Source organism: Bombina bombina, chromosome 12, assembly GCF_027579735.1.
Source record: "Bombina bombina isolate aBomBom1 chromosome 12, aBomBom1.pri, whole genome shotgun sequence".
Lineage (NCBI taxonomy): Eukaryota > Metazoa > Chordata > Amphibia > Anura > Bombinatoridae > Bombina > Bombina bombina.
In genome coordinates, this window is record NC_069510.1 from 141,038,196 (window position 1) to 141,059,025 (window position 20,830).

Here is a 20,830-nt window from a genome sequence, read left to right on the forward strand (position 1 = left end):
ATACTATTAAACAAGATATGAGTGGTGGCACTGGGCAAGTGAGCACAGTATTCGTTGTGAGCCTGGCACACACGCTGGCAAGCAGGCAACTGCAATTAGATTACGCAAGCAGACTGATGTTTCACAGTCAAAAAATATTTTTTTTTAAAAAATTACACTACTGTTACAACAGATATGAGTGGTGGCACTAGTTGGCAAATGGGCCTGGCACACACGCTGGCAGGCAACTGCAATTAGATTACACTAGCAGACTGATGTTTCACAGTCAAAAAAGTTTTTTTTAAAAAAAATTGCACTACTGTTACAACAGATATGAATGGTGGCACTAGTTGGCAAGTGGGCCTGGCACACAAGCTGGCAGGCAGGCAGGCAACTGCAATTAGATTACACTAGCAGACTGATGTTTCACAGTCAAAAAAGTTTTTTTTTTTAAAAATTTACACTACTGTTACAACAAATATGAATGGTGGCACTAGTTGGCAAGTGGGCCTGGCACACATGCTGGCAGGCAGGCAACTGCAATTAGATTACACTAGCAGACTGATGTTTCACAGTCAAAAAAGTTTTTTTTTAAATTTACACTACTGTTACAACAGATATGAGTGGTGGCACTAGTTGGCAAGTGGGCCTGGCACACACGCTGACAGGCAGGCAGGCAACTGCAATTAGATTACACTAGCAGACTGATGTTTCACAGTCAAAAAAGTTTTTTTTTTTTAAATTTACACTACTGTTACAACAGATATGAGTGGTGGCACTAGTTGGCAAGTGGGCCTGGCACACACGCTGGCAGGCAGGCAACTGCTATTAGATTACACTAGCAGACTGATGTTTCACAGTCAAAAAAGTTTTTTTTATTTAAAAAATTTACACTACTGTTACAACAGATATGAGTGGTGGCACTAGTTGGCAAGTGGGCCTGGCACACATGCTTGCAGGCAGGCAACTGCAATTAGATTACACTAGCAGACTGATGTTTCACAGTCAAAAAAGTTTTTTTAAAACATTTACACTACTGTTACAACAGATATGAGTGGTGGCACTAGTTGGCAAGTGGGCCTGGTACACACGCTGGCAGGCAGGCAACTGCAATTAGATTACACTAGCAGACTGATGTTTCACAGTCAAAAAAGTTTTTTTTTTATTATTTACACTACTGTTACAGCAGATATGAGTGGTGGCACTAGTTGGCAAGTGGGCCTGGCACACATGCTGGCAGGCAGGAAACTGCAATTAGATTACACTAGCAGACTGATGTTTCACAGTCAAAAAAGTTTTTTTTTTTTTAAATTTACACTACTATTACAACAGATATGAGTGGTGGCACTAGTTGGCAAGTGGGCCTGGCACACACGCTGGCAGGCAGGCAGGCAGGCAACTGCAATTAGATTACACTAGCAGACTGATGTTTCACAGTCAAAAAAGTTTTTTTTTTTAAAAATCTACACTACTGTTACAACAGATATGAGTGGTGGCACTAGTTGGAAAGTGGGCCTGGCACACACGCTGGCAGGCAGGCAGGCAACTGCAATTAGATTACACTAGCAGACTGATGTTTTACAGTCAATTTTTTTTTTTTTTTAATTTACACTACTGTTACAACAGATATGAGTGGTGGCACTAGTTGGCAAGTGGGCCTGGCACACACGCTGGCAGGCAGGCAACTGCAATTAGATTACACTAGCAGACTGATGTTTCACAGTCAAAAAAGTTTTTTTTTTTTAAATTTACACTACTGTTACAACAGATATGAGTGGTGGCACTGCAGGCAGGCAACTGCAATTAGATTACACTAGCAGACTGATGTTTCACAGTCAAAATTACACAGGCCAAAAAAAAAAGAAGCAGCAGAGATCAGATGAGTCCTTCAGGACTGTAGTGGACACTGATAGCCTAGCTATCAATTTCCCTATAAAATCAGCAGCAGCTACACTTTCCTTCCTCTCCCTAAGAATGCAGGATCAGAATGAATCTAAAATGGCTGCTGTCCAGGAGCTGGGAGGGTCTGGGAGGGAGTGTCTGCTGCTTATTGGCTGAAATGTGTCTGCAGACTGTGAGATACAGGGTCAAAGTTTACTCAATGATGACGAATAGGGGCGGATCGAACATCGCATATGTTTGCCCGCCGCGGCGAACGCAAACAAGCTATGTTCGCCGAGAACTATTCGGCAGCTAACTATTCGCGACATCACTTCTCACCACCTGTAATATGCATGGTTCTATTCCCCAGGCTCAGTTACCACCAAGCTAACAAAGCTCTGACTTGGCTGATCCTCTTTATTAGGGTTCTGAGGGTGACATCTCCTTTGAGGACCTTGAACCTATAAATGAGCCAGAGGCGGAATCGACGTTTAGATTTAAAGTTGACCACATCCGTTTCCTTTTTAAGGAGGTTTTGAATACCTTAGAGCGATTAGAATCAAATTCAAAGGATTCAAAGCCTGTTAATAAGTTGAATCAAGTTTTAAAGCTCCGCCTAAGGTGCCTCTAAGGCCTTTGAAGCTTGGTTACAGAATATACTATTTGAACCTGGGAACAAATAATAGCATAATAGCTTGTTCTATGGCTAGTTACCACCCTAGGAGCTGCCTACTTTTTGAGACTATGGCCAACAGGTATAAAAATCAGTGTAATATAAATAGAGCTATTTCTATACTTCAATAGTTGGCGTCCCACCATGAATCACTGTGAAGTTATATACAGTGCAACCCTTTGCTCATAGAAGGTAATCATGCCCAAGTAAGCTTCAAGACAAATAAGGACTTTTGAAAAACTGAATGAAACATGTTATATGTAGGATGGAATCAATACCTGCTTTACAACTTGCTGACAAGTAAAACAATCCCCATGTATTTCTTTCAAACAGGCTCAAGCATAATCCACTGTCCACCAAAAGCGCACAGTGCCTTGTGGTATTTTAAAAAAAAAATCCTTTATTGATACATACATTAAAAAGTCAGCTCACATGATAAAGATTTAGAGCACAAGTATCCACGGAGAGTGATGTAAACTCACATGTTTCACTCCATATTGGCACTTTCTCAAAGATAGATGTGAGCTTCAACCGCTTACTGTTACATAGCATAGTTGCACCACCCACCTAAATGATGTAAATAAAAAAAAACATGCAATATAGAATAGACTTGTATAAATAGTTAAACTATAGACTAAGTAACAAGTAATTACGTTTATATGAACTTAGGAACAAATACTTGATTATGCATAAAAACTTACTATTAGAAAATTCTTAAAAGATAAATAATTTAAATTTATTCTGTGAGCTGACTTTTTACTGAATATCTATTTTTATTTTTATTACATTTCTTTATTAAATTTAAGTTCACGGTTACATGAAAGAGAGATTTCAAAAGAAAATACAAAACTTCATAGTGTCCTCTGTGTTCATTAGTTCCGTCATCCTTGATGACCTGTATTAGTTTGTGTTAAGTCCTACGACTTGGATATTGAGTTCAGAGATAGAATGCGATACAAAGCATCACTCATTTATAACATAACTGACTAAAAACCAGTTGCAGGTGATTCATATTATGACAATGGGGCTGGGGATCACTCAACAGTAAAGTCAGTCATAGATATTATTTATATACTTTGTTTCAGAAACTAATAACAATATCCCTAGACATTTGTATTTATTGCTAAGTCAGCGTTTTGGATTGATAGATTGAGATAAATATTATATCTAACATAAAGTCTTATTTACCATTATAACTATAATACAGTTTCTCTAATGACAGGATGTAGTCTAATTATTGGAGCCATTGGTTGTATGTGGGGACTTTTTTTCTTCCAAAATGTAGGGATAAGTCTCTTGGCGCTGTTCAGCATACATTGTAATAGCTTTTGCCTATATTTGCATGGGATTTTGGGGATACTATTTAGTAATATCAACTCAGGTGTAAGCCCTAGCTGAAGTCCTATTGTGTTATTTATACATTCTGTGATTCCCTCACAGTACGTTTTGAGTAGGGGGCAGGACATCCAAATATGGGACATAGTACCCTTCTCTCCACAGCATCTTCAGCAGTGATAGGATGTCTGTGGGAATATACTGTGGAGGTGGTGTGGTGTCATGTACCATCTTGCAAGGATTTTGGAATATGTGTCTGCTATGGTTAGGGAGATTAAGGACTTTTTGTGAGATTACTTATTAATATATATATATATATATATATATAAATACCCTAAGGCACTGTGTGTGTCTTTGATGGACACACTCGTACCTGTTTGGAGGAAATATATGGACATTGTACATCCAAAATAACTCAGTAGCTTGTTGAATATTATTGAGATGACAGATCTAGTTAGCTTCTACAGTTTTTGATAAAAAAATTAATTATTATTTTACAAATGTTTCTCTCTAAATATATAATTGTTCTGGAGATGTACCTATAGATAATGTTGGGTAAGCAACCTGTTTTAACATATGTGGGCTTCTGATTCTCTTTGCAACATTTTTAGTTATATATTGTGATTAATTACATTCCATGGACTTACCACATAGTGTTAAAAATTAGCTTAGCTGGCTTAAATGGCCCATAAATGTGATTTTTGTTTAACATTTATAGATATTGTATCTGCTAATTAGTTTTAAAAATATAAACTGCTCTATAAATTATTAGTCAAGGTTGTGAGTTGAAAGTATTTTTGTGCATGGTTTCATACCAATTTTATCTCTAACATTATCTGCATAAAGATGTGTATCTGCATTAGACGTTATTTATGATTGTACATATGTGATATTAACAGTGATGACATTAATGATATCCTAAAAAAAATCTCCCCGAGAAGGGAATTTGACTTAGTTTTTTAGACTTGAGTACCAATTTAAACCCAAGCATTAACATAATTCGATTTGCCTATGAATCCCCCCCCCCCCCCTTTGGAGTAACGCATCTTAATGCAAAGTGTTATAACCAGAAAATGATGGTGACCACAACAGATTAAACTGAAACTATTCAAAAAACTTTAAAGCCACAATGTTTGGTGACTTTTAGTTTAATTCCCCAGTAAAATAATAATAATAATACAAGAATAAAAACAACTCTACATACAAACATTGTAACATACTGAAACAAAATGCATCTGCTTCTTGTTTTTTCTCACCCACCCCCCACCAAACTAACTCTTCTTACCAATTATTGTAATTATTTAATAATTATATTTATAATCATTATCATTATTATTATTGTTTAACAGGTGAATCCCTGAGCCTTGCTGATGATTTGCTCTCTGGTTTGGGAACTGCTTGTGTGGCAGCTGGTAGGAGTCATGGGGAGACATCCGACAACAGCCTCTACTCAGTCATCTTTAAATGCCTTGAATCTGACAGTTTGTACAAGTAAGGCTGGGTTATTATAGGTTAAATGTGTTCTCTCTTTTATCTGTCTTTTTTATTTAATGTTTCTGTTCTAGTCTATTCTGTTACGTTATTAGTCTGGTGCACCATATGTGATGTAATCAAGGACAATGGTGGTGCAGGTACAGAGGTCACAGTGACAGTTTTTTTACCCCTCATTGCAACAGTGCCAGTTGTTACTGCATTGACTGGCACTGCTACTTCACTTCCAGTTGCAGTGCTCTCTCTAGGGCTGATTCCCTGCACATATACAGATAGATATTTTGATAGAGAGATTGCTAGATTGTTTGATCTTGCATAAAAATTGCATCATTCTAAATAAATGATATGGCAGGGTGGATTTGATTTAAATCACATTGATTTAAAGTGATTGTCAGGGTACCTGTAAATAACATTAAAAAACAAAAGCTACAGATATATCAGATATTTGATATTTCATTTTGTAGCTAAATATCCAGTATGAGATGGTTTTCACTGTGTGTAATTTAACCGCATTTTCTCTTGCAAGGTGTATCCAGTCCACGGATTCATCCTTACTTGTGGGATATTCTCCTTCGCTACAGGAAATGGCAAAGAGAGCACACAGCAGAGCTGTCCATATAGCTCCCCTCCTAGCTCCACCCCCCAGTCATTCTCTTTGCCGCGTTAACGCACTTGGTTCTCTCTCAGGGAGGGTAAAGTGAATGTGGTGTTAGAATTGTAGTTTTATATCTTCAATCAAGAGTTTGTTATTTTTAAATGGTACCGGTTTGTACTATTTACTCTCTAGCAGAAAAGTGATGAAGATTTCTGCTGAGAGGAAAATGATTTTAGCATGTTTTAACTAAAATCCACTGCTGTTCCCACACAGGACTGAGGAGTACCAGAAAACTTCAGTTGGGGGGAACAGTTTGCAGGCTTGACTGCAATGAGGTATGTTCAGTCATTTATTTCTAGACAAGACTGAGATAATGCTAGAAGACTGACAAGATCCCCATGTGGGGAGGGTAAGCTATGTTCTGAGACTTAGTATAGAATTGAATGCTTACATGACAGGGCTAAATAGGCTGGTTGACAGTAATGCAGGGTAATCGATTATTTATTAAGAAATACTCATTGGAGACACCTTTTTAAGCACTTTGGAGTGTTTAACTGGGGTTATTATCCACATGGCATAAATTTAGTCACTAGTGATTTTTGTAGGCCTCACAACTCCGGAGTGGGAGAGGCCTAATTTAGCTTGAAAGACAAGTTCATGCTGCTTCACATGGAGGGCCCTGCTGCAGATGATTGAGGGCCTAGAAGAAGCTTTGTTTCCCCAAAACTGATCCCTAAGGGCAGGTAGGGTCACAGCAGTAAGCTGTGGCAAGGTGCTGTAGTTTGTTAACCGGTTGTTGGCTTTAGGCTGCTCCGGTTTGGGCATTAAGGGGTTAATCATTCTGAAACTTGCTGTGCAATCATATTAAAGCCTTAGGTACATACTGTGAAAATCTCAAAAGGATTGGTGCATTTTTCACTGTTTTGTAAAATTGTGTGCTCTTGTTGGCTTTAGGCTGCTCCGGTTTGGGCATTAAGGGGTTAATCGTTCTGAAACTTGCTGTGCAACCATATTAAAGCCTTAGGTACATACTGTGATTGGTGCATTTTTCACTGTTTTGTAAAATTGTGTGCTCTTTTTATTTCTTAAAGGCACAGTAACGTTTTTTTCAAATTGTGTTTTTTATTTGATTAAAGTGTTTTCCAAGCTTGCTTGTGTATGCTACTAGTCTGTTAAACATGTCTGACACTAAGGAAAATCCTTGTTCAATGTGTTAAGAAGCCATGGTGGAACCCCCTCTCAGAATGTGTCCCAATTGCACTAATATGTCTATACACTTTAAAGATCATATTGTTGCACTTAAAAATGTGACCCAATATGATTCTCAGACTGAAGGTAATGAGGATAGTCCGTCTACCTCTCCCCATGTGTCACAACCAGTTACGCCCGCGCAAGCGACGCTTAGTGCCTCTAGTGCGTCTGCCCCTATTACATTGCAACAACTAGCGACAGTTATGGATAATTCCCTTGCAGCCTTTCTATCCAAACTGCCAGTTTTTCCTACAAAGCGTGATAGCTTTGGTAGCCTTATCTGATGTACCCTCACAACGCTCTGAAATGGAGGTGATGTCTGAGGGAGAATTTTCCGATTTAGGAAAGGTTTCTCATCGGGCAGAGTCAGATTCATTAGCATTTAAATTTAAATTGGAACACCTCCGCGTTTTGCTCAGGGAGGTATTAGCTACTCTGGATGATTGTGACCCTATGGTGGTCCCAGAGAAGTTGTGTAAAATGGACAAGTACCTAGAGGTTCCTGTATACACTGATGCATTTCCGATCCCTAAGAGGGTTGCGGATATTGTTACTAGGGAGTGGGATAGACCAGGTGTCCCTTTTGTCCCCCCACCTATTTTTAAGAAAATGTTCCCCATAACTGACCTTAGGCGGGACTCGTGGCAGACGGTCCCTAAGGTAGAGGGGGCTGTTTCGACACTTGCTAAGCGCACAACCATACCAATTGAAGACAGTTGTGTTTTTAAAGATCCTATGGATAAAAAGTTAGAAGGTTTACTTAAGAAAATCTTTGTTCAACAAGGCTTTCTTCTCCAAACTATTGCCTGCATTGTTCCTGTAACTACTGCAGCAGGTTTCTGGTTTGAGGCGCTGGAGGAGTCGCTCCAGACGGAGACCTCATATGACGAAATTATGGATAAGAATTAAGGCTCTAAAGCTGGCTAATTCATTTATCACAGATGCCGCTTTGCAATTAGCTAAGTTGGCGGCAAAAAATTCAGGCTTCGCCATTATGGCACGCAGAGCGCTTTGGCTCAAGTCATGGTCGGCCGATGTGTCGTCAAAATCCAAATTGTTAAATATCCCTTTCAAGGGAAAGACCCTTTTCGGGCCAGAATTGAAAGAGATTATTTCAGAAATCACAGGGGGAAAGGGCCATGCTCTCCCCCAGGACAAGCCTTTTAAGGCTAAAAACAAAGCTAATTTCTCCTGTTAAGTGTAGTCAGTCCACGGGTCATCCATTACTTATGGGATTATATCTCCTCCCTAACAGGAAGTGCAAGAGGATCACCCAAGCAGAGCTGCTATATAGCTCCTCCCCTCTACGTCATATCCAGTCATTCTCTTGCACCTAACTAAAGATAGGACGTGTGAGAGGACTGTGGTGTGTTAAAGTTAGTTTTTATTTCTTCAATCAAAAGTTTGTTATTTTAAACGGCACCGGAGTGTGTTGTTTGTTCTCAGGCAGCATTAGAAGAAGAATCTACCTGAGTTTGTCTATGATCTTAGCGGTCGTAACTAAGATCCACTTGCTGTTCTCGGCCATTCTGAGGAGTGAGGTAACTTCAGAACAGGGGATAGCATGCAGGGCCCACCTGCAAGGAGGTATGTGCAGTAAATTATTTTCTAAGGAATGGAATTGACTGAGAAAATACTGCTAATACCGATGTAATGTAAGTGCAGCCTTAAATGCAGTAGTAGCGACTGGTATCAGGCTGATATGTATGTATACTCTGAGGTATTTCTGGGGAATGTAATTTCACTAAGAAAATACTGTCAATATTAAAGTAATATTTGAGCCTGCACTGCAGTGAAAGCGACTAGCAGCAGGCTTATTAATAACACTTCATAATTTTCAATTTTTAAAACGTTTACTGGCATGTTAATCGTTTTTTCTGAGATACTTGGTGATAAAACTTTATGGGCATGATTTTTACCACTTGGCTGTCGTTTTTTTCTGAATAAAAACAGTTTTCTGAGCTTCCCCACTGTTGTAATATGAGTGGGAGGGGCCTATTTTAGCGCTTTATTGCGCAGTAAAAATTTAGTCACAGTCTTCCTATTTCTTCCTCCATGATCCAGGACGTCTCTACAGAGCCCAGGGGTCTCCAAAACTAGTTTTGAGGGAGGTAATCAGTCACAGCAGACCTGTGACAGTGTGTTTGACTGTGATAAAAACGTTTATTATTTCAACTGTTATCCGTTTTGGGTATTAAGGGGTTAATCATTGTTTTGCTGGTGGGTGCAATCCTCTGCTAACTTTATACATTTTCTGTTAAAATTTGGTTGTTTTAACATATTTGGTTCATGGTTAATTCAACTGTGTTACATTTTTATGTTTTCTTAAAAGCGCAGTAGCGTTTTTTATATAGCTTGTAAATTTATTTAAAAGTTTTTTTCCAAGCTTGCTAGTGTTATTGCTAGTCTGTTTAAACATGTCTGACACAAATGAATCTGTTTGTTCATTATGTTTAAAGGCCAATGTGGAGCCCAATAGAAATTTGTGCACTCAATGTATAGATGTTACTTTGAATAAAAGTCAAACTTTATATGTTAAAAAAATATCACCAGACAACGAGGGGGAAGTTATGCCAACTAACTCTCCTCACGTGTCAGTACCTTCGCCTCCCGCTCAGGAGGTGCGTGATATTGTGGCGCCAAGTACATCAGGGCGGCCCATACATATCACTTTGCAAGACATGGCTAATGTTATGACTGAAGTACTATCTAAATTGCCAGAATTAAGAGGTAAACGCGATCACTCTGGGGTAAGAACAGAGTGTGCTGATAATAATAGAGCCATGTCTGATACTGCGTCACAATTTGCAGAACATGAGGATGGAGAGCTTCATTCTGTGGGTGACGGATCTGATCCAAGTAAACTGGATCTGATCCAAGTAAACTGGATTCAGACATTTCAAATTTTAAATTTAAGCTTGAGAACCTCCGTGTATTACTAGGGGAGGTATTAGCGGCTCTGAATGATTGTAACACGTTTGCAATTCCAGAGAAAGTATGTAGGCTGGATAAATATTTTGCGGTACCGACGTGTACTGACGTTTTTCCTATACCTAAAAGGCTTACAGAAATTGTTAACAAGGAGTGGGATAGACCCGGTGTGCCCTTTTCACCCCCTCCTATATTTAGAAAAATGTTTCCAATAGACGCCACCACACGGGACCTATGGCAGACGGTCCCTAAGGTGGAAGGAGCAGTTTCTACTCTGGCTAAGCGCACCACTATCCCGGTGGAGGATAGCTGTGCTTTTTCAGATCCAATGGATAAAAAGTTAGAGGGTTACCTTAAGAAAATGTTTGTTCAGCAAGGTTTTATATTACAACCCCTTGCATGCATCGCGCCTGTCACTACTGCGGCGGCATTCTGGTTTGAGTCTCTGGAAGAGACCCTTAGCACAGCTCCATTGGATGAGATTATGAACAAGCTTAAAGCCCTTAAGCTAGCTAATTCATTTATTTCTGATGCCGTAGTACACTTAACCAAACTTACGGCTAAGAACTCCGGATTCGCCATTCAAGCTCGTAGAGTGCTGTGGCTTAAATCCTGGTCAGCTGATGTGACTTCTAAATCTAAATTGCTTAATATTCCTTTCAAAGGGCAGACATTATTCGGGCCCGGCTTGAAAGAAATTATCGCTGACATTACTGGAGGTAAGGGCCATGCCCTGCCTCAAGACAGGGCCAAACCAAAGGCTAAACTGTCTAATTTTCGTGCCTTTCGTAACTTCAAGGCAGGAGCAGCATCAACTTCCTCCGCTCCAAGACAGGAAGGAACTGTTGCTCGCTACAGACAGGGCTGGAAACCTAACCAGTCCTGGAACAAGGGCAAGCAGGCCAGAAAACCTGCTACTGCCCCTAAGACAGCATGAAGTGAGGGCCCCCGATCCGGAAACGGATCTAGTGGGGGGCAGACTTTCTCTCTTCGCCCAGGCTTGGGCAAGAGATGTCCAGGATCCCTGGGCGTTGGAGATCATATCTCAGGGATATCTTCTGGACTTCAAAGCTTCTCCTCCACAAGGGAGATTTCATCTTTCAAGGTTATCAGCAAACCAGATAAAGAAAGAGGCGTTTCTACGCTGTGTACAAGACCTCTTACTAATGGGAGTGATCCACCCAGTTCCGCGGTCGGAACACGGGCAAGGATTCTATTCAAATCTGTTTGTGGTTCCCAAAAAAGAGGGAACCTTCAGACCAATCTTGGACTTAAAAATCCTAAACAAATTCCTAAGAGTTCCATCGTTCAAAATGGAAACTATTCGAACCATCTTACCCATGATCCAAGAGGGTCAGTACATGACCACAGTGGATTTAAAGGATGCCTACCTTCACATACCGATTCACAAGGATCATTACCGGTATCTAAGATTTGCCTTCCTAAACAGGCATTACCAGTTTGTAGCTCTTCCCTTCGGGTTAGCTACGGCTCCAAGAATCTTTACAAAGGCTCTGGGCTCTCTTCTGGCGGTACTAAGACCGCAAGGCATATCGGTAGCTCCGTACCTAGACGACATTCTGATACAAGCGTCAAGTTTCCAAACTGCCAAGTCTCATACAGAGTTAGTTCTGGCATTTCTAAGGTCGCATGGGTGGAAGGTGAACGTAGAAAAGAGTTCTCTATTGCCACTCACAAGAGTTCCCTTTCTAGGGACTCTTATAGATTCTGTAGAAATGAAAATTTACCTGACGGAGGACAGGTTATCAAAACCTCTAAATGCTTGCCGTGTCCTTCATTCCATTCAACACCCGTCAGTGGCTCAGTGCATGGAGGTAATCGGCTTAATGGTAGCGGCAATGGACATAGTACCATTTGCGCACCTGCATCTCAGACCGCTGCAATTGTGCATGCTAAGTCAGTGGAATGGGGATTACTCAGATTTGTCCCCTCTGCTAAATCTGGATCAAGAGACCAGAGATTCTCTTCTATGGTGGCTTTCTCGGCCACATCTGTCCAAGGGGATGCCCTTCCGCAGGCCAGATTGGACGATTGTAACAACAGACGCCAGCCTTCTAGGTTGGGGCGCAGTCTGGAATTCCCTGAAGGCTCAGGGATCATGGACTCAGGAGGAGAGACTCCTTCCAATAAACATTCTGGAATTAAGAGCAATTTTCAATGCTCTTCTGGCTTGGCCTCAGTTAGCAACTCTGAGGTTCATCAGGTTTCAGTCGGACAACATCACGACTGTGGCTTACATCAACCATCAAGGAGGAACAAGGAGTTCCCTAGCGATGATGGAAGTCTCAAAGATAATTCGCTGGGCAGAGTCTCACTCTTGCCACCTGTCAGCGATCCACATCCCAGGCGTGGAGAACTGGGAGGCGGATTTTCTGAGTCGCCAGACCTTTCATCCGGGGGAGTGGGAACTTCATCCGGAGGTGTTTGCCCAACTGCTTCATCTTTGGGGCAAACCAGATCTGGATCTCATGGCGTCTCGCCAGAACGCCAAGCTTCCTTGTTACGGATCCAGGTCCAGGGACCCAGGAGCGGTACTGATAGATGCTCTGACAGCACCTTGGGTCTTCAACATGGCTTATGTGTTTCCACCTTTCCCGATGCTTCCTCGATTGATTGCCAGGATCAAACAGGAGAGAGCATCAGTGATTCTAATATCGCCTGCGTGGCCACGCAGGACCTGGTATGCAGATCTAGTGGACATGTCGTCCTGTCCACCATGGTCTCTGCCTCTGAGACAGGACCTTCTGATTCAGGGTCCTTTCAAACATCCAAATCTAATTTCTCTGAGGCTGACTGCATGGAGATTGAACGATTGATTCTATCAAAGCGTGGATTCTCGGAGTCAGTGATTGATACCTTAATACAGGCTAGGAAACCTGTTACCAGGAAAATTTACCATAAAATATGGCGTAAATACTTATATTGGTGCGAATCCAAGAGTTACTCATGGAGTAAGGTTAGGATTCCTAGGATATTGTCTTTTCTACAAGAAGGTTTAGAAAAGGGTTTATCTGCTAGTTCGTTAAAGGGACAGATTTCAGCTCTGTCTATCCTTTTACACAAACGTCTGGTAGAAGTTCCAGACGTTCAGGCTTTTTGTCAGGCTTTGACTAGGATTAAGCCTGTGTTTCAGACTGTTGCTTCGCCGTGGAGCTTAAACTTAGTTCTTAACGTTCTGCAAGGTGTTCCGTTTGAACCACTTCATTCCATCGATATCAAGCTGTTATCTTGGAAAGTTCTCTTTTTAATGGCTATTTCCTCGGCTCGAAGAGTCTTTGAGTTATCGGCCTTACATTGTGATTCTCCTTATCTGATTTTTCATTCAGACAAGGTAGTTCTGCGTACTAAACCTGGGTTCTTACCTAAGGTAGTCACTAACAAGAATATCAATCAAGAGATTGTTGTTCCATCATTGTGCCCTAACCCTTCTTCAAAGAAGGAACGACTTTTGCACAATCTGGACGTCGTCCGTGCCCTGAAATTTTATTTGCAGGCAACTAAAGATTTTCGTCAAACTTCTTCCCTGTTTGTCGTTTATTCTGGACAGAGGAGAGGTCAAAAAGCTTCGGCTACCTCTCTCTCTTTTTGGCTTCGTAGCATAATACGTTTAGCCTATGAGACTGCTGGACAGCAGCCTCCTGAAAGGATTACAGCTCATTCTCTGTTGAACAGATTTGCAAGGCTGCAACTTGGTCTTCACTTCACACTTTTTCAAAAATTTTACAAATTTGACACTTTTGCTTCTTCGGAGGCTGTTTTTGGGAGAAAGGTTCTACAGGCAGTGGTTCCTTCCGTGTAAAGATCCTGCCTGTCCCTCCCGTCATCCGTGTACTTTTAGCTTTGGTATTGGTATCCCATAAGTAATGGATGACCCGTGGACTGACTACACTTAACAGGAGAAAATATAATTTATGCTTACCTGATAAATTCATTTCTCCTGTAGTGTAGTCAGTCCACGGCCTGCCCTGTTTTTTACGGCAGGTCTAAATTTTAATTAAACTCCAGTCACCACTGCACCCTATAGTTTCTCCTTTCTCGTATGGTTTCGGTCGAATGACTGGATATGACGTAGAGGGGAGGAGCTATATAGCAGCTCTGCTTGGGTGATCCTCTTGCACTTCCTGTTAGGGAGGAGATATAATCCCATAAGTAATGGATGACCCGTGGACTGACTACACTACAGGAGAAATGAATTTATCAGGTAAGCATAAATTATATTTTCCGTTCCTTTCGTAATTTCAGGAGCGGTCCCGCTTCAGCCTCTACAGCTGCAAAGCAAGAGGGTAACGCTTCACAGCCCAAGGCAACCTGGAAGCCTTATCAGGGCTGGAACAAGGGTAAACAGGCCAAAAAGCCTGCAGCTGCTACCAAGACAGCATGACGGGGTAGCCCCCGATCCGGAACCGGATCTAGTAGGGGGCAGACTTTCTCTCTTCGCTCAGGCCTGGGCAAGAGATGTTCTCGATCCCTGGGCTTTAGAGATTGTTACCCAGGGATATCTTCTAGAATTCAAGGACTCCCCTCCAAGGGGGAGGGTTCCATATTTCTCGTCTGTCTACAGACACGACAAAGAAAGAGACGTTCTTACGCTGTGTAGAAGACCTACATACAATGGGAGTGATCCACCCAGTTCCAATTGCGGAACAAGGGCTGGGGTTTTCCTCAAACCTGTTTGTGGTTCCCAAAAAAGAAGGAACTTTCAGACCAATCCTGGATCTCAAATTTTTAAAGAAATTCCTCAGAGTCTCATCATTCAAGATGGAGACCATTCGGACAATCTTACCTATGATCCAGGAAGGTCAATATGTGAATACCGTGGATCTAAAGGATGCGTACCTGCATATCCTAATCCACAAAGATCATCATCAGTTCCTCCGGTTCGCTTTTCTAGACAAGCATTACCAGTTTGTGGCTCTTCCATTCGGTTTAGCCACTGCTCCCAGAATTTTCACAGAGGTGCTAGGGTCCCTTCTAGCGGTTCTAAGACCGCGGGGCATAGCAGTGGCGCCTTATTTGGACGACATCTTAATTCAGGCGCCGTCTTTTCACAGAGCCAAGGCTCACACGGAGATTGTATTGGCCTTTCTAAGGTCTCACTGGTGGAAGGTGAACATCAAAAAGAGTTCCCTGTCCCCACTCACAAGAGTTCCCTTCCTAGGAACACCAATAGATTCGGTAGAAATGAAAATATTTCTGACGGAGGTCAGAAAGTTGAAACTTTTAACTACTTGCCGAGTTCTTCATTCCATTCCTCGGCCATCTGTAGCTCAAGCTGCGGCCAAATTCATAAGATTTCAGTCGGACAACATTACGACTGTAGCTTACATCAATCATCAGGGGGAACAAAAGAGTTTTCTAGCGATGAGGGAAGTAACCAAAATAATCAGGTGGGCGGAGGCCCACTCCTGCCATCTCTCAGCAATTCACATCCCAGGTGTAGACAACTGGGAGGCGGATTTTCTAAGTCGTCAGACTTTTCACCCTGGGGAGTGGGATCTCCACCCGGAGGTATTTGCCCAGCTGACTCAGCTATGGGGCATTCCAGAGTTGGACCTGATGGCGTCCCGTCAGAACACCAAGCTTCCTCTCTACGGATCCAGGTCCCGGGACCCCAAGGCGGCATTGATAGGTGCTCTAGTAGTGCCTTGGTCCTTCAATCTGGCTTATGTTTTCCCACCGTTTCCTCTTCTCCCTCGTCTGATCGCCAGAATCAAGCAGGAGAAGGCGTCAGTGATTTTGATAGCGCCTGCGTGGCCACGCAGGACTTGGTATGCAGACCTAGTGGACATGTCATCTGTCCCACCATGGACACTGCCAATGAGGCAGGACCTTATAATACAGGGTCCGTTCAAGCATCCAAATCTAGTTTCTCTACGTCTGACTGCTTGGAGATTGAACTCTTAATTCTTTCAAAGCGTGGTTTTTCTGAGTCAGTTATAAATACTCTGATCCAGGCTAGAAAGCCTGTCACCAGGAAAGTCTACCATAAGATAAGGTGGAAATATCTTTGTTGGTGTGAATCCAAGGGTTACTCATGGAGTAAGATTAGGATTCCCAGGATATTGTCTTTTCTCCAAGACGGTTTGGAGAAAGGATTGTCGGCTAGTTCTTTAAAGGGACAGATATCTGCTCTGTCTATCCTTTTGCACAAGCGTCTGGCAGAGGTACCGGACGTTCAAGCGTTTGCACAGGCTTTAGTCAGAATCAAGCCTGTCTATAAACCTGTGGCTCAGCCACGGAGTCTAAATCTAGTTATTTCAGTTCTTCAAGGGGTTCCGTTTGAACCTTTACATTCCATAGATATTAAGTTATCTTGGAAAGTTTTATTTTTGGTAGCTATCTCTTCTGCTCGAAGAGTCTCAGAATTATCTGCTTTACAGTATGATTCACCTTATCTGGTGTTCCACGCAGATAAGGTAGTTTTGCGTACCAAACCTGGTTTTCTTCCTAAAGTTGTTTTTAACAAGAATATTAACCAGGAAATAGTTGTTCCTTCTCTGTGTCCTAACCCATCTTCGAAGAAGGAACGTCTTTTGCATAATCTTGATGTAGTTCGTGCTTTAAAGTTCTATTTACAAGCAACTAAGGATTTCAGACAAACATCTTTGTTTGTTATCTATTCTGGTAAGAGGAGAGGTCAGAAAGTGACTGCTACTTCTCTTTCCTTTTGGCTGAAAAGCATCATCCGTTTGGCCTATGAGACTGCTTGCCAGCAGCCTCCTGAAAGAATTACTGCTCATTTTACCAGAGCAGTGGCTTCCACATGGGTTTTCAAAAATTAGGCTTCTGTTGAACAGATTTGTAAGGCAGCGACTTGGTCTTCACTGCATACTTTTGCCAAATTTTATAAATTTGATCAATACGAACACACAGCCGTTGTTTCAGCGCTAATACACTAAAGACTGTCAAATCACCTATACTGTTTTATCAATAAATAAATAAAGAAAATAAACAAAAATTAATTAAATAGATACCAATTACATAAATTTAACAACACCTGTCAGAGCAAGCTTGAATTAATAAGTCAACAATCAATGAAAAAATAATTAAATAAGAAAATAAACAATAAACATAAAAATCTTCACAAAAAGAAATTCAATGACAAAATACACATATAATTCAAACCTAAAGTCCCAATGTATTTCAATTTTTCAACAGGAGTAGATGAAATTCCAAAAGAAGGGGTCTTTAAGCAAACCCAAGTTGATGCCGCTTCTTTTTGGTGATCTTTCTTGGAATCACCAGGGTTGAGAGCAAAACTAGGGCAAAGGAGTACAAAAAGCGCAAGAAGCCTTGAGTTATTTATTGTTACAAAAAATGAAAATAATCAACATAAAAACTTACATTCAAGTAAGTAGATTCGAGCACCAAGTTCATATACAGCCGCAGTATAAGACCGGATCCACGGGCAGATATGTCCAGACAGATTTCAAAAGGACCGCCGAACAAAGTCGGCGTCTGACGTCACAATAAGGATCCGGCACCGGAGCGTCCCCCTGCAGGCCTAAGCCTCCTAGACCGCTGTTGCTGATAGTATGACCGGAGCACAGGAGCACTAGTTGCGGTATCCCTACGCGTTTCGTCCGGATCCCGGCCGGACTTTTTCAAGGGTTGTTTGTAAGTAGAACAAGTTGAATGCTAAAACGCTGCTATGGGCCATCTATTTATACCATAGGAGAGGAGCGCCCTCTATCGGTATATGGGTATAATTGTAACCAGCATTGAAAGAATTGTGTCCATTTATGCAATAAATAAATAAAATAAAACAGGATTATATACATACATGATTATATACATACATTAAAAAATGCATATAAAAAACATATAAAATACGATACAATGCAAAAAAATACATAAAAAGCATATCTTTAAATTCATAAGAATCAAAAGTCAAATACAATGATCCTTCCAAATTCATGAAATTCATAACCTTTAAAATTCATAACCTTTAAAATTGATCTACCTACCTAGACTCTATGATAAAATTACCTAATTGACACAGAAATTCATTAGAAGTTTGTGAAAGAATGATAAATACAGATATAGAGGTGATATTTGAACATTGACACAATACTCTAAAATTAGACCTAAAAAATATACATATATATATATATATATATATGCACATACACACATACATATATATATATATATATATATATACACATATATACATATATATATATATATATATATATATATATATATATATATATATATGACCTCAATAAATTACATATATGCTACATATATGCTGCAAGGTCCAAATCAATATTTAAACCTCTAGGGGCCAGAATACCAATTTTATATATCCAATATGTCTCCTGCTGTCTTAAAGCTAGGAGCCTATTGTGAATATTCGGAGGAATCCAATCTATAACTTTGACCTCGAGGGAAGACGGATTACAATTGTGCATTTCCAAAAAATGAAGAGGAACACTATGTTTGATAGATTTTTCTTCTTTTTTAGCTATTTTGATATACAAATGCTCATTGGTTCTGGTTCTTATTTTTCTTTTTGTACGCCCTACATAGAATAGACCACAGCCACAATTGAGGAGGTACACCACAAAGGTGGAATCACATGTAGCTCTACAATTGATGTTAAAATTCAGGGTACCATCCCAATTGGAAAAATTGGATGAATTATCTACATGACTACACATGTTGCACACTTTTTTCAAACATCTAAAGGTTCCCTTTTTAGTAGTTAGCCAGTTACGTGCATTATCTACTACTGGATTAGGGTCCCTGAGCTTACTTGGAGCCAATATATTTTTGAGATTTTTACCTTTTTTAAAAATAACTTGTGGTTTTTCTGCCAGAATATTACCTAGTATAGGATCCGTTTTTAAAATTGACCAATGTTTATTAAGGACTTTTTGTATAGTGCTATAACCCTCATTGTATCGGGTAATGAACCTAGGGGTATCCCATGTTGTATGATTCTTTGCATTAAGAGGTTTACTTTTGTTCAACAAATCATATCTAGGAACACTCAAAGCCTTATCTTTAGCTGTTTCTAAAAGTTCTTTTTTGTATCCTTTGTCAGAGAATTTTTTATCCAAAATAGCAGCCTCAGATAGAAAATGAGACGTATGAGTACATTTTTTACGCATTCGTAAATATTGTCCATACGGGACATTGGAAACCCAACTTCTTTTATGTCCACTTGTAGCATTTATATAGCTGTTCTTCTCAGTTGGTTTCCTAAAATTGGTAGTTGCTATCTGATTATTTTCGTCTACATACAGAAGTAAATCTAAAAATTCTATTTTAGTTTTGGACATATTAGCTGTAAAAACAAGATTGTAGCTATTTCCATTCATGAAATTAATAAAATTGCTAATATCTGCCTCTTCTCCTTGCCACAGAATTAACACATCATCGATATAGCGATGGAATTTAATGATATTTTTATAAAATGGATTGTTATACCATATATAATTATTCTCAAAATCATTGACATATAAGTTCGCATAAGAGGGCGCAAAGGTCATACCCATTGCCGCCCCCCTTATTTGTCTATAGTATTTTATCTCAAAGAGAAAATAATTATGTTCAAGAATGAACATGATAGAGTCAATGATAAAGTCTATATGATCTTTTGGAATGTTCCATCTCATTAATTCATTCAAAATGGCCTTACTACCTAATATGTGAGGTATACAGGTATATAAGGAAGTGACGTCACATGTGACAAAACAATAATCATCCTTCCACAATATACCCTCAAAGTTAGTAATGACTTGGGTGCTATCCCTCAGGTAGGCCCTAGTCTTCTGTACAATAGGTTGTAAATAATGGTCCACATATTGGGATAGATGATTACAAAGTGAATCTATACCAGAGACTATGGGCCTACCTGGGGGATTGCTTGGGTCCTTGTGGAGTTTTGGCAAATGATAAAAACCTGCAATTTTCGGGGAGGCCACAAATAGAAAAGCAAATTCCTCATTGGTTATAACCATTTTTTCTTTTGCTTTACATAGGAGAGTTTTAAGATCTCTAGTATACCCCACAGTGGGGTCTCTCTCTAAAATAGAGTAAGTGGTATCATCTTCTAATAGGCGATAAGCTTCTTGTAAGTATACATCTCTGTCTTGTATGACAATTCCACCACCCTTGTCCGCACTCCGGATGACAATGTTATTATTATCTTTAAGATTTATTAGTGACTTTCGTTCAAGGGTGGTGAGGTTGTCTGTAAATTTATTAATTAATTTATTTGGTTTAGCGAAAGCCTTTTCTAAATCCTCCATTACTAGTTTTCCAAATACTGGAATCTGATCACCTTGAGTCCCTATAGGATAAAAATTTGATTTGTTCTTAAAATTGGAGTGAATAATATGTTGTTCTTCCTCATGAACAGTCAAGTTCATGAGATCTAGTATTGGTATAGAACCTTCACTAATAGAGTCTGAGACATTGGTATTTTGTCTCTCAAGATCTCGTAAATACTTCAAACTTATTTGGTGGTGTAAAGGGTTAAATTTTGCACCGAAGGCACCACCAAATAAGTTTGAAGTATTTATTGATGTTCAGAAATGTAAACTTGTGGTTTTTCTGCCAGAATATTACCTAGTATAGGATCCGTTTTTAAAATTGACCAATGTTTATTAAGGACTTTTTGTATAGTGCTATAACCCTCATTGTATCGGGTAATGAACCTA

At 40.2% G+C, this 20,830-nt stretch overlaps 1 protein-coding gene across 1 annotated transcript in view; it reads left to right on the plus strand.

Annotated features, from left to right (window-relative positions):
* The window catches only part of ASTN2 (astrotactin 2), a 1,265,353-nt gene that overhangs the window by 1,129,107 nt on the left and 115,416 nt on the right, over positions 1-20,830 (plus strand). The window contains exon 17 of the mRNA XM_053695400.1: positions 5,218-5,359. Coding sequence (XP_053551375.1) covers positions 5,218-5,359 — 142 coding nt within the window. The remainder of the gene's footprint in view (positions 1-5,217; positions 5,360-20,830) is intronic.